At 27.6% G+C, this 12,893-nt stretch overlaps 1 protein-coding gene across 1 annotated transcript; it reads right to left on the bottom strand.

The window, feature by feature from the left end:
- Positions 1-437: 437 nt before the first annotated feature.
- LOC125862375 (dehydration-responsive element-binding protein 3-like) lies at positions 438-1,665 on the bottom strand. The gene has a single exon (XM_049542425.1). It carries the CDS (start codon positions 1,419-1,421, stop codon positions 525-527), a length of 897 nt encoding a protein of 298 aa, XP_049398382.1. The 5' UTR covers positions 1,422-1,665; the 3' UTR covers positions 438-524.
- Between the last annotated feature and the right edge of the window lie 11,228 nt (positions 1,666-12,893).

Raw genomic sequence — 12,893 nt, 5'->3', positions numbered from 1 at the left:
GAACCTCGAGTATTAAGAGGAGGAAAAAAAAAATGAATTTACAATCCTTTAGCTTTTATCATTCAACCATGTCACCAAACTGTTACAAATACAAATTAACCAAAAAAAAAAATTCTTTAATTACTCAACTGTTCTTTTACTGTATTTGCAACTAATCACAATAAATAATAATCAATAATCTAATAAAAATATAACAACACAAATATATTGTAACACCTACACTTCCTTTTCACATTGAAGACAGAAAAGTACAAATTTGAATTGGACTATTTTTCTTTCTTGATACGTCTATTTATTGAGCTCATCCAACACAAATTTATACTAAAGCTCGAAAGAATAATGTGTACACAATTTTATTTTTTTCGATAAATTAAGAAAAAGGAGATGAGATCATAAAGAGGATCAATAGCTGTAAAAATACCATAGCAAACTGGAGATGCAAGAAACGTATAAAGTTCATCAATAGTTTCCACCTAAATTACAAAGAAGAAAAAACTAAAAAAAACAACATTATTTTTTTTATTCTAATGTTGCCATAAAAAACTCTCAAAACTGGTTGAGACCACATTTTCTAATCCTGTAAATTCCATATTACTAATATAATTTTCTTGACCAAAATAATATTCACAATTTCCATAATTATTATCCCACCATTCATCTGATTCGAATAAACTGTGAGTTGACTCAACCAATTCATAACTCGATCCCAATCTCGGCAGCTCCACTATCTCACTCAGCTGCCCCGTCGCCTCCGGTACAAGAAAAACTTCTTCCAGAGGCGACGGTCTTGACTCCTCGTCGTCCTTTTCACAGGACGACGAGGAGGACGTAATGCCTGAAACCAACGACAGCGACGATGACGATGACGTCATCGATGCCGGCGGGGTTTCGGGCAACGAAGAGTATTTTGGGTTTAGGTGATCCATGTGAGCGGCTTTTACGGCGGCGGATTGGACGTCACGTGGGGAGCACGTGGCGGGTCGAGGCAATAAATGAGAAAATTGGGGAAAATTGAGTATAGCTGAGGAACCTTTAATGGACATGGCGGCGACGTCGTGAGCACGCGCCGCCATTTCCGGGGTAGCAAAGGTACCCAACCAAATCCGTGATTTCTTTTTAGGTTCACGGATTTCGGATACCCATTTACCCCATGCTCTCATTCGTACACCTACATACGAAACATCAGTACTACCACCATTGTTGTTTTTACTGATCTTCTTCGGATTTGCATTATTAACGACTTCGTTTTGTTCTTCAACTTCTTCTCCCCTACATCTTTTGAGTCGATTTTTCGAATTGATTTGCGGAAGTGGTTGAAGAAGAACAAAAGATGGCGATGAGGGCGACGAAGAAGAAGAAGAGTTGCAGCTAGATTCAGTACTTTCTGAACAATTTGGTTGCTCTGTAGACATTATTATCATGTATGAAAATGCCCCTTTTTTGTGTTGCTCTGTTTTTGTAACTACTTCAACAAAGTTGCTCTGTTTTTTTTCTTTAATTTCAACAAAGAACTCCGACTAGTAGGTCTGTATTTTTGCGAAAATTTCAACAAACTGAACGCAGTGTACACAGAGATGTTGAAGAAATGACGAGTTGCTCTGTTTTAGTGAAAAAAGAATAGACAGGGAGAGAGAGGGGGGAAAAGGAGAGTTGATGAGAGAGAGAACAATTGAGTTTTTATTTGTTTAGTGGTAGCCAGTTTATATATAGTAAGAGCTTTGATAAAGGTGAGTTTTTTTTTTTTTCTTGAAATTATTTTTAGGGGGCAAGAGTTTACTTGTTTATTATATTAAAAATAAATATTTATATAATAATAATAATAATAATAATTTATTATTAAATTTCTAAGAAATGAAGTTATTCCAGAGAAAATGTGAGTGACATCTATAGCGGAAGAGATAAGAGAAGCGAGACTAATATGATTTGGACATGTACAAAGCAGGTGCATTAACACCTTAATGAGGATGTACAAAAGGCTGGTTATAGGGGGTACATGTATTCTAAAAATATATTGGGGAGAGGTTATTATACATGTCATGACACAACTTCATATTACTGAGGGAGGACATGACTCCAGATAGGAAGGAGTGGAAGTCGCGTGTTAGGATAAAAAGTTAGTAAGAGTGAAGTGTTATCTTGATGTGCATTGGTAAAGGCTAGTTAGTGCATGTGGTAGTACTAATCGCACCCTTGTAGTTCTTATCTTATGTTGTGTATTGTGTTTTTTATTACCACACTATTTTGTTGTTATTGTTACTTTCTTTCTTGAGCGGATGACATAGTAAAATTATTTAAAGGAAACAAATGTAAAGTAAAATTATTAGTTTATTTAATACTTTTAAAACAACATGTTGAATCAATATTGAATAAGCAAAAATGGACAAAAAAAAAAGTGTATTGTAATATTGGAAACAAATGTGAATGCATGTGCTCACTCGTTTAGTTTAAGATTTATATACTATACTCCCTCAGTTTCAACTGATATGTTATTATTTGATTTGATATATAATTTTAAAAAGAAGAAAATAGACTCAAATAAATCATAAATATTTATGTGTCTTATAAATCATCTTATTAAGATAGTATTTCTGATCTATTTTAAGTATGGATTTAAATCACTTATATTGATGATATAATGTGAAATTCTTTTAGACTATAGTACTGTTTAACATATGATAGCACATTAGTTATTCATACTATTTATGTACAGCTGGACTTCAATATATATGGCTATTGTTAGGCATGCACAATTTGAGAGCATATATATTAGATTCTATTAGCTATATATATATAATGTTTATTTCTTTCACATATATATAGTTTTGTTTTTAAAAACACATACATACATTGATACGGATATATACACTATCAAAAAAGATTAATAATCGAGGGCCAAAATTAAAAAAAAAAAAAACAATCTTACCTTTTTTTTCTTTATCTAAAATAGATTCTAAGTTGGAGAAGTCGACTATGTCAGAAAATGGTGGGTTGATCAAAGTAAATCGACATATTCCCTCAATTTTTTTAGGTGAAAATCAAGGTGTGTCCGTCAATTTCCTTCAATAAAAAATCGATACAATTTTATTTATATCCTCATTTTTCCACTTCAAAAATTGTCAATGTCCCTCAATTTCCATTTTAAACAATCAAAGGAACTTTATTGATTTTCTAAAGATTTTTTTATTTTAAATAAAAAATAAAAATCAATGGATATATTTTTATCTTCAAAAAAATAATAATTAAAAATCAACAAAAGTGTCAATTTTAATTATTTTTCAAGTAGTGACATATACAATCAGATATTGTATTCACACTCTTGCATTTGGAATTTAATTTGATATGTGTACGAATATAATGTATTTTGTTATATTTTAAAAAATAAAATAAAAATCTCATTATATTTTATAACAATTAATGCAAATAGCATTATTTATGAAAAAATTCTCTATTTTTTCATTATAGATTTGGATTCCAATATTTTATTTATAATAAATAAATTTAAATTAATCAAATTAATAAATTATAAATAATTAAATACCAAATGGTCAAACAAAAAGATTTAAGTGAGGGGAGACAAGAAAAGGCCTCACAACCGACCGAAGCCTTTACCCATCAATTCCTTAATACGGAGCACAAAACCAGAGAAATAGATTTAATTAATTATTAATTAATTAATTAATTATCTATTTAATTAATAATATACTCAAATTCAGAAACACTTGCAAAAAGGAAAAGAGACTTGAATGACAAGCATTAATTAAAACAGAGTAGTGGGGTAGATTTTGATTTATTTTTAAAATATTAAAGTGAGAACAAGAATTAATTATTATTAATATTATTATTAAAATAATAATTTAGAAGACTAAGGTGTTCTTAGAAGTGTAGGAGAAGATTAAGCCTAGATTTAACCATGTAAAAAAGGTCAAAGCCCTTTTTCTAAGTGACACTTTTTTCTTGACTAATCATAGGAATATGGTGAGATATCTTCTTGTTTTGGTTAATTATTTTCTTTTTGATTTCCACTCAGTATTCAATACTCGTATTAAGGCTCGATTAATTTAAAGTCATTTTTTGAAAATTTTAATTTAAAGGATAAAGTGCTTCTCACGGAAGGTGACTCTATATTAAGGCTCAAATCTATAATTTACTTCTGATTAAAAATGAAAAGATACTTATCATTTTATATATGGTGATCAAATTATCTTCCACCTAAATTTACTTGGAACACAGTCAACTCAATTACAAAATTTCTCCTTTGCCTTTTGTCACTTTCTTTTTTGTTTACGCCAATCGTTTGGATTTATATGATATAATTTAATCGATACATAATTTTAAAAAGAAAAAAACTTTGTAAACTTTGAAATTGTAAATATGCTACTATTACTATAAAAGCATCTTAATTATTAGAACATTATAGAAAAGTCTTAACATGAAGGAATTATTTAGGTATTAAAATAACATAACTAATACTATCTTGTTTGGTAGCTTTTTAGTTGTTTTTGTTATAAAATTTAGCACACCAAGTATAATTTTGATTATGATCATTTAACATTAATATAATCTCAATAAATAATATATATTATTTTATCTGAAATATGAGGTGAATAATTAGTAATCTTATATATGGATTAGTTATAAATAAAAACTAAACCCTATGAGACTAATTAGTTCATGTATTATTTGTACTAGTATAATTCTAAATCAAACAACCTTTAATAACGAAATAATATCATTCTTTTTTAAATAACACAATACAATACACAGTTAAGTGACTTTCCGCTCCTCTCTCGAGACTCTATTAATGGATATTTACATTTACATATTTGAGGTAAAAAATATATTAAGATGAATATGAATATTTTGACTTTGGATTGAAATGGGGTAATAGTTTCTCCTTTTCACCAAAGATTTTATATTGCTATGTTTGAGTTACTTGGAAAATGGAGAAAGAACTAAAATATTCACCTTACTTGGTAAAAGAAATAGTTAAGGGAAGTCAAAGGTTGTCTTTAGATCTCTTTGTCAGCCTTTTTAGTAGCTATGGCATGTGAAAGAATGAGATACTATTTTTAGCTATCCACTCCAAAATAAAATATTAGTAACAACATCTATGTGCTTAAATATCACAAATAGACATTTTTACAATCATGAATTTCAACAACAATAATAATAACATATTCAATATAATTACATAAGTGATGTTTAAATTTTTTTTTATTATCATCATTATTAGAAATTTGCGTTATAAAAATATGTTTTTTTTTCATCGTACTAGATCACTGGAAAAATGCATGATAAAAACAAATTCTCATTAAAACATTTGAAAGCTTTCTAATTTTTTGTGTAAATATACTATTATTTTTCTGTTCCTGCTGATTCAATCAAAATATCTATTTAAGAATGGTCATTGAATATTTTCCAGTTAAAAAAATAATGATTTTTTTAATAGTGCATGAATATCTCATATACTAAGTTTCATTACATTAAAGAGTTTAACCTATAATCATCAGTGTAAAACTAATATTTATATCATCAAGTCATCTTTATCTTTGTAACAAATATATATCTTAATTTCAAAAATTGTAATCTCATATTTTAAGGAGGCTTAATTTAGGCAGGAACGAAGCTACATTTTTGTTTACAATATCCAAAACCGGTATATGCTTGTATTCATGTTAAACGTCCATTAAATATGTATATATATAATATATTCAAAACCTAAAAAAAAATCTTTATAAAAGACAAAATCAATAAATTTAAAATTATAACTCTGCTTCTACCTTTCGATAGTGTATATAGGTTATAACTTATATTCTCAAGAATAATTATTAAGAATGTATTCACATATCTCATCAATGATTCTTCCTCTAACTTCGTATGTATGAAGCTATATTTATTATAATGATGGTTCAATATTTTTTTAACATTATCTTTTTTTCAGATATTTTTCTTATAACAATTTGTGATCTAGCTATAATATATACATTTAAGTTGCTATATACATAACTTTAATTTCAAATTTTATTAAAAAAATTAATGCATTAATTGACCCTCATGTTTTGAAAGATGTCATCTATTTGGTACGAAGAGAATAAATTTGTTATTAAAACATAAATATCAGTTGAAAATTCAAAGAAAAGGGTCTATGAGACATATCTCATCAATGATTCTTCCTCTTACTTCATTATATATGAAGCTATATTTATTATAATGATGGTCCAATATTTTTTTAATATTATCTTTTTTTTCAGGTATTTTTCTTATTACAACTTGTGATCTGGCTATAATATATACATTTAAGTTGCTATATACATAACTCTAATTTCAAATTTTATTTTAAAAAATTAATACATTAATTGACCCTCATGTTTTGAAAGATGTCACTTATTTGGTACAAAGAGAATAAATTTGTTATTAAAACATAAATATCAATTGAAAATTCAAAGAAAAAGGTTTATGAGACATTCTTTGACTTACTCTAATATTTTCTCCGTCTCATTTTGTGTTACATTATTTAATTTGAAACGATATTTAAGAAAAAAATGACTTTTGAAATTTATGGTCTAATACAATCTTTAGATATTTGTGTGTTTACAAATTATTTCATTAAGGTTAAAGGATAATTTTACAGTTAAATGATTTCTAATTATAATAAAATGATATTCTTTTTGAGACAGACTAAAAAAGAGAGAATGTCACATATATGGAACAAACAGATCAATTCTTTACCTACAAAGGTACATAATAGGGGTGACAAAATAAATTCAAACTCGCTCCTAAAATTTTTATGGGCTAAGTTATGATTCGTTTGTTGAGTTGATTCAATGAGTTTGAACCCAAAATGATTCATGAAACAAACTTTGGAGCTATTAGTCAAATTTAAACGGATTTAATCTATTTTGATCCATTTAAATTTGACTCATCCATTCATTTGTCACCTCTAGTACATACTAGACTCATAATTTGAGTAATTTATAATTTATGACTATAAGTACTTTAAAGTTTTATAAAGTTGGACCTTAGTCCTTATGTAGGAATATAATTTTTTTATTAATTCCTTTAAAGTTGTTAAAGATAATGTTGCCAATATATACAAGAAATATGTACAATAATTCAATTAATCATACATCAATTTTTTCAACAAATAATTGGTCAATATAAAGCATATACATACAAAAGAGAAAAACGACTATATATGTTCCTCAAGTGAAGGTGATTAAACACCAAACGTGAACCATGCTTGGAATTGGTAGGCAATTATTGAGCCTCATTTGACTTGATTCTGAACAAAAACAAATTCATAATAGAAATTAGTTATGTACTTCATCGTTAATTGATCGCTAATGTATCACTAAATAAGATTAGCAATTGTTGGGTAATTCCAATATTCTGCCTATGGTAAGGTCTTCGATGAGCTAGGGTCGTTCGGGTTGGAGTCATGATCAAACATGACGCTTTTTTGGTGGACTTAGTTAAGAAATAAAATTGCACCTTTACAGGGTCGTGGATTCGATTGTCAATAGCAACATTCTGCAAGAGAAGGTATTGGGAGGGGGATTGTTTGATAATTCTAACTTTCTGTCTATGTCAAAGCCCACGAGGGGTTAGGGTGGCCCAGGTCAGAATCCTAATCGAGCATGACGGACTTAGTTAAGAAATAAAGTTGTGATTTTGCTATCAGCTGTAACATTTGGCATGATGGTCAACGTTTGATTCTAACAACGATATATTTTGTTGTTTAGCTACATAATTTATCCGTCAATGATTCCTATTTTTTAAAGTATAGTTAGTTGATTATATAAGTTACCATGATTATTTTTTTGACAGATTCAAAGAGATATTATATTACATTATAAAAATTGAAATTAGCTACAAACTTTGTTGTTAATCGATCACTAATTTGCTCACAGCTAACAAAATTTTGTAATAATTCATTGCTATAGAATTAGCAATCGATTATACTGTTTAGCTATAAAATTTGCTGACCGCTATTTTTTTTTTGTTATTAGCTTTAGTTAATGTAAATTACCATGAGATATCTATGCAATGTATTTATTTAAAAAAAAAAATAGAAATAAATAATAATAATAATAATAATAATAATAATAATAATAATAATGAGACAAGATGGTTATTACACTGGCCCCTACTGTACTGTTTTTCAAGTACTAATTTTAGACATAACAATCACAAGTGCACGTGGATAACATGTGCACTCATAATACATTGAATGTTATTGTTTCCTCTCAAAAGATGAAGAAAAAATTTGATTGCTTTTGATTCTAGTAATGAGTTGTGCCTCTTTTAACATTTTCTCTTCAAGGTTTTACCAATATTCATGATGTGTGAAACAAATAAAATTCACAAATAGACATTTTCATAATGAAGTTTCAAGTTACATAGGTGATCAAATAACTCTAGGATATTGCCAATAGAGTTTCACATGTAAAATACTGCAATGCTAGAGAAAAAAAATATAAAATTCATCGTGAATTAGTGAAAAATATTTGCTATAGAATAGACTCTTTCACTTATTTTTCACTGAATTAGTTCACTGGAAAATATATAGTGGGAAACAAATTCTCACTGAAATACTCCCTTTGTCCATTTTTAATTGTCATGTTGCATTTTTCGAAAGTCAATTTGACTAATTTTCAAAGTTAAATTAGATTATATTAATTTGATATTTTAAACGAAAAAATTAAGATTTTAAAAATTATATGAAAATTACTATAAATTTCAATTTTTTGCATATCAATATGATGAAAAATTACATTGTAAAAAGTTAGTCAAAGTTATTATCGTTTGACCTAAAAAAGGAAATTACGACAATTAAAAGTGGACCGAGGCAGGAAACTTTTTAATTTTTTTCATCGATTTATTTTTAGTCTACCAAAATGTGAACTTTATGACCAGTATCTGCTTCCCATAAAATTGCTTATTCTAATAATTTCATTATTACTATTTCCCATTTTTTCATATATAGAGGGAGGAGTAAATATATTATTCGTTATTTTAACTGACACTTTGCATATGATATTAATGATATCAATAAATTGTAGTTGATGGGTTCCCATTAGGATATATACTAAGTTATATACGTTAATTAATTAGCAGTGAAATTATTTGTATATTATTAGTGAATTTTAACCTATAACAATAAATTAGTTATCATATTTACTATATAGTTAATCAATACTTACCGATAATTTAACTTTAATTACTTAATACTTAATTTGTTTGAGTTAATACTACACCATCGATCTTCATTCATTCTCACCCATTATCCGGAATTCTTACATTTAGGGTATTTTCTGGATAAAGAAAAATATTTTCATGAAAAATAAATAGGTTTTCTTTACTCTTTTTTTTTTGTATTCAGTACATAAGTAGTGAAAAACATTTTATTAAAGTAACAACAAATAATGATTTATTTTTTTTCAAAAAGTTGCACTTGTTTTTTACTAAAAAAAGAATTAACATTAATATAAATGATTTAAAATGCCTTTTTTAATAACAAAAAAAATAGTTTTTTTATATCTTAATATAGGATTAATTTTTTCATTGAAATTAATAATCACATTTAATTTGGAATAATTGCCTAAGAAAATGGGGAAGAGAATATAGATTTTTCCAAAGAAGTACACAAAAGTATATTACACATGTTCCAACAAGTTCAACGAATATAAACTTTGTAGTTAGTATTTTATTATGCTCATGTATGTTTATTCACTAAATAAAATTTCATGTTTAGTCATTTAAAGAAAGTTTTAATTTCATCTTTTGGGGTCTCCTTTCATTCATCCAATTTTTTAAGACTTTGGAGATAAAAATGATTTCCAATTTTTCAGGACTTTGTGGTTGAGGTAACTCCAGTTCCTTCACAATCGATAGTCAATTATTTTGTATTTTTTAAGACTTTACAACTTAAGTGTAAATCTTAAGCCTAAATCACCCTAATTATTAAGAAATTATATTCTATTCATGCTTAAACATATGGTGTACATATTAAAATTATAAAAGTGGACGTAAAGTATTATTAGAAAAAGACATTTCAAATGTATTGCATATGAATTATTGATTTCCAACCATTTCAATGACAATAAACGTTGTCTTATTATTTAATCATGATTATGAATACCTATTCACTAAAGTAGCTCATGTTTAGTCATTTAAAGCAAGTTTTAATTACTAGTACTCTTCTTATATGTAATATTGATTTGTACTAATTATATGAAAGTTGAAAATGAAGTTACTAATAAGTAATTGATCGATGGGCAGTGTACTACTTGAAAGGGAAAATACATAAGCTTCAATGACTAAGGTAATTTTTCATATATATATATATGTTTTCTTAATTCTTGAAAAATATATTAAGAGTTAAATCTGAATATTCTAATAGTGAAATCGAATCAATTCCTATTCGAAAAGAGGATTCTATCATACCTATAATAATTGAATGTATAACACTTGTTGCTACGTAAAACGTTAAAATAATGATGGTTGATAGTGGTGATGATAGCTAGTGATGGTGGTTGTGGTACATGTTGATTGGAGATGGTGTTAGTTGATGATGTCGTTGTGAGCCGTAGATACTGGCGATGATGTCTGTTAGTAGTGGTTGATAGTCGTAATTGACAGTAATGTTTAATAGTTATGGTAAATGATAATGATGCATAAGTAATTTGATGATTAAATGTCTTTTTAAAGTGTGTAAAATCTTAATAAATAAACATGGTACCAAAGGGGAATAATTTATAAGTCAAATAATTTTTTTAAAATAAATGAAAATTTTACGTATCCCATATAAAGGAAGTTCAAAAAATCCATTTAGGGACCCACAAAATCAAGGTATATAATTTAAATACAATGGAAATTGACAATGCAAACTAGCTGGCTTATCAAGTTATCCTCAAGGTTTTTCTATCTATGCAGTTTGGTGTATAAAAAATTTCGTGTTAATCGAGTTTGAAGAAGAGATACTCTATCTTAATGCACATTAATGACTATTTATACGACTCAAATTCATGTCATAGACCACATGAAAATGACGATATCGCTGCTCCCAGATTCTCCTTATTTGCACAAACACTATTAGATCACAAGGTTTTTCTATTTCTGCAGTTTGGTGTATCAAAAATTTCGCGTTAGCAGAGTTTGGAGAAGAACATGTATACTAGACATTCTATTTTAATGCATACATTAATGACTATTACTACTCAAACTCATGTCATATAGATCACATGGAAATAATTTTATCATTGCTCCCAGACTCTCCTGATCTGCGCAAATACTATTACTTTATTAGATCACATTTTTTTCCAGCGTAATCATCTATTTTTTTTTTATAACATAATTTTTCTATTATTTTCCACCTAATCAGCTCACCGAAAAAATGCATGATAACATGCCGTATTTGTTGAAAGCCATAAGCCCATAACACATATTCCAGACTTTTATTAAAGCTAAGAATAAAGAATTATTAATTTTATTGCATTATATAAGGTTACATATGGCAGCTCCATTTTAGTTGTTCTCATTCAATACTCCCTGCATTTAGCCTTCCTACAGCTGTGACACTTAATAAATATCGTCACTAGTTCTTCTGACTCTCTCAACTTCGAGAGAGGTGAGGTGAATTTAAGATTTTAATTTTGTGAATTTAATTTTTTTTAATTCGTAATTTATTTAATTTTTTTGCGATTCGAACATATTATTTATATTTGTCTAATATGTTTCTTAACATCTATGACAAGGTATGAACCGAAGCTACTCGATTTGATAATTATACTCCGAGGAATATCATTGTGTAATCTGATTCATCTAAACACAATATTTTTGACGTGAGTGAAGCATAATTCACTAAGATTAAAACAAAGAGTAAATTTGAACCCTTAAATATTTCAACACTCGATATCAATACCTTCTCTGCGATTCGATTAATTCAAATTTTCTCCAAATAATGTTTGTTTAAGAGGGAAACACTTCTTACCAAAAAAATTCATTTTCAAGACTCAAACTCTGAACAATAAAATCTTGTTCATCTCATTACACCTCTTAATGGAAAATCCACTTGTTATACTGTAAATCCGCCCCTACTCGAAAGTACGATATGCATTAAATTAAAATAAGCAGCAGGCAGGTAGACCGGTAGATCAAAGATTCAAGTCTATTAGCATTAATTGAATGTATTTGAGTAATAATATATATAACTCTCAAGTCTTTATTCCATCTATACGTACAGCACTTTAATTATATAGCTAGCTATAATTATTTTTATCTTAAAAATAGTACAAGAATTTTTTACTGACATTATGTTAAGAGATTTGTACATGTGGAATAAGTCAATAGACCAAGATGTTATAACCAACCTTAGTATCACAAGTTGGATATTGTGACGAAGATAGAATTTTCACTGAGAAAATAAAATAAAATATAGTATAAAAAAGTACACACATGATGAAGTTAAAGAGATTCAGTGTAAAATATATATAAATCATAAAAACAAGACGAAGATAGAATTTTCACTGAGAAAATAAAATAAAATATAGTATATATAAAAAGATACACACGATGAAGTTAAAGAGATTCAGTGTAAAATATATATTAAATATAAAAAAAATGTAATTTTTTAGCGAAATGATATATCAACTGACTCTCGTATTGGATGAGAATGGCTTCGCGATTGACAATATATCCATGATGCATAACCCCTATTACCTATTTCTCTAGTATAATTTATGAAGAAATTAAATAAGAGGGGTCATTTTGAATCCCTATATTCATCCCCAACTTATTGTGTTCAAATCAATCAGAGTTGTAGTGAAGTTTTAAGTACTTCTTATTTTTAAATTTTAACTAAGATCTTACGTTCTAGTCTTGCTGGATACGGA

Source organism: Solanum stenotomum, chromosome 4 (genome assembly GCF_019186545.1).
Source record: "Solanum stenotomum isolate F172 chromosome 4, ASM1918654v1, whole genome shotgun sequence".
NCBI lineage: Eukaryota > Viridiplantae > Streptophyta > Magnoliopsida > Solanales > Solanaceae > Solanum > Solanum stenotomum.
This window is presented reverse-complemented; position numbering and strand designations above follow the sequence as displayed.

Coding starts and splice junctions, on each gene's coding strand:
- LOC125862375 (XM_049542425.1), bottom strand. CDS start 1,421: ATGATAATAATGTCTACAGAGCAACCAAATTGTTCAGAAAGTACTGAA.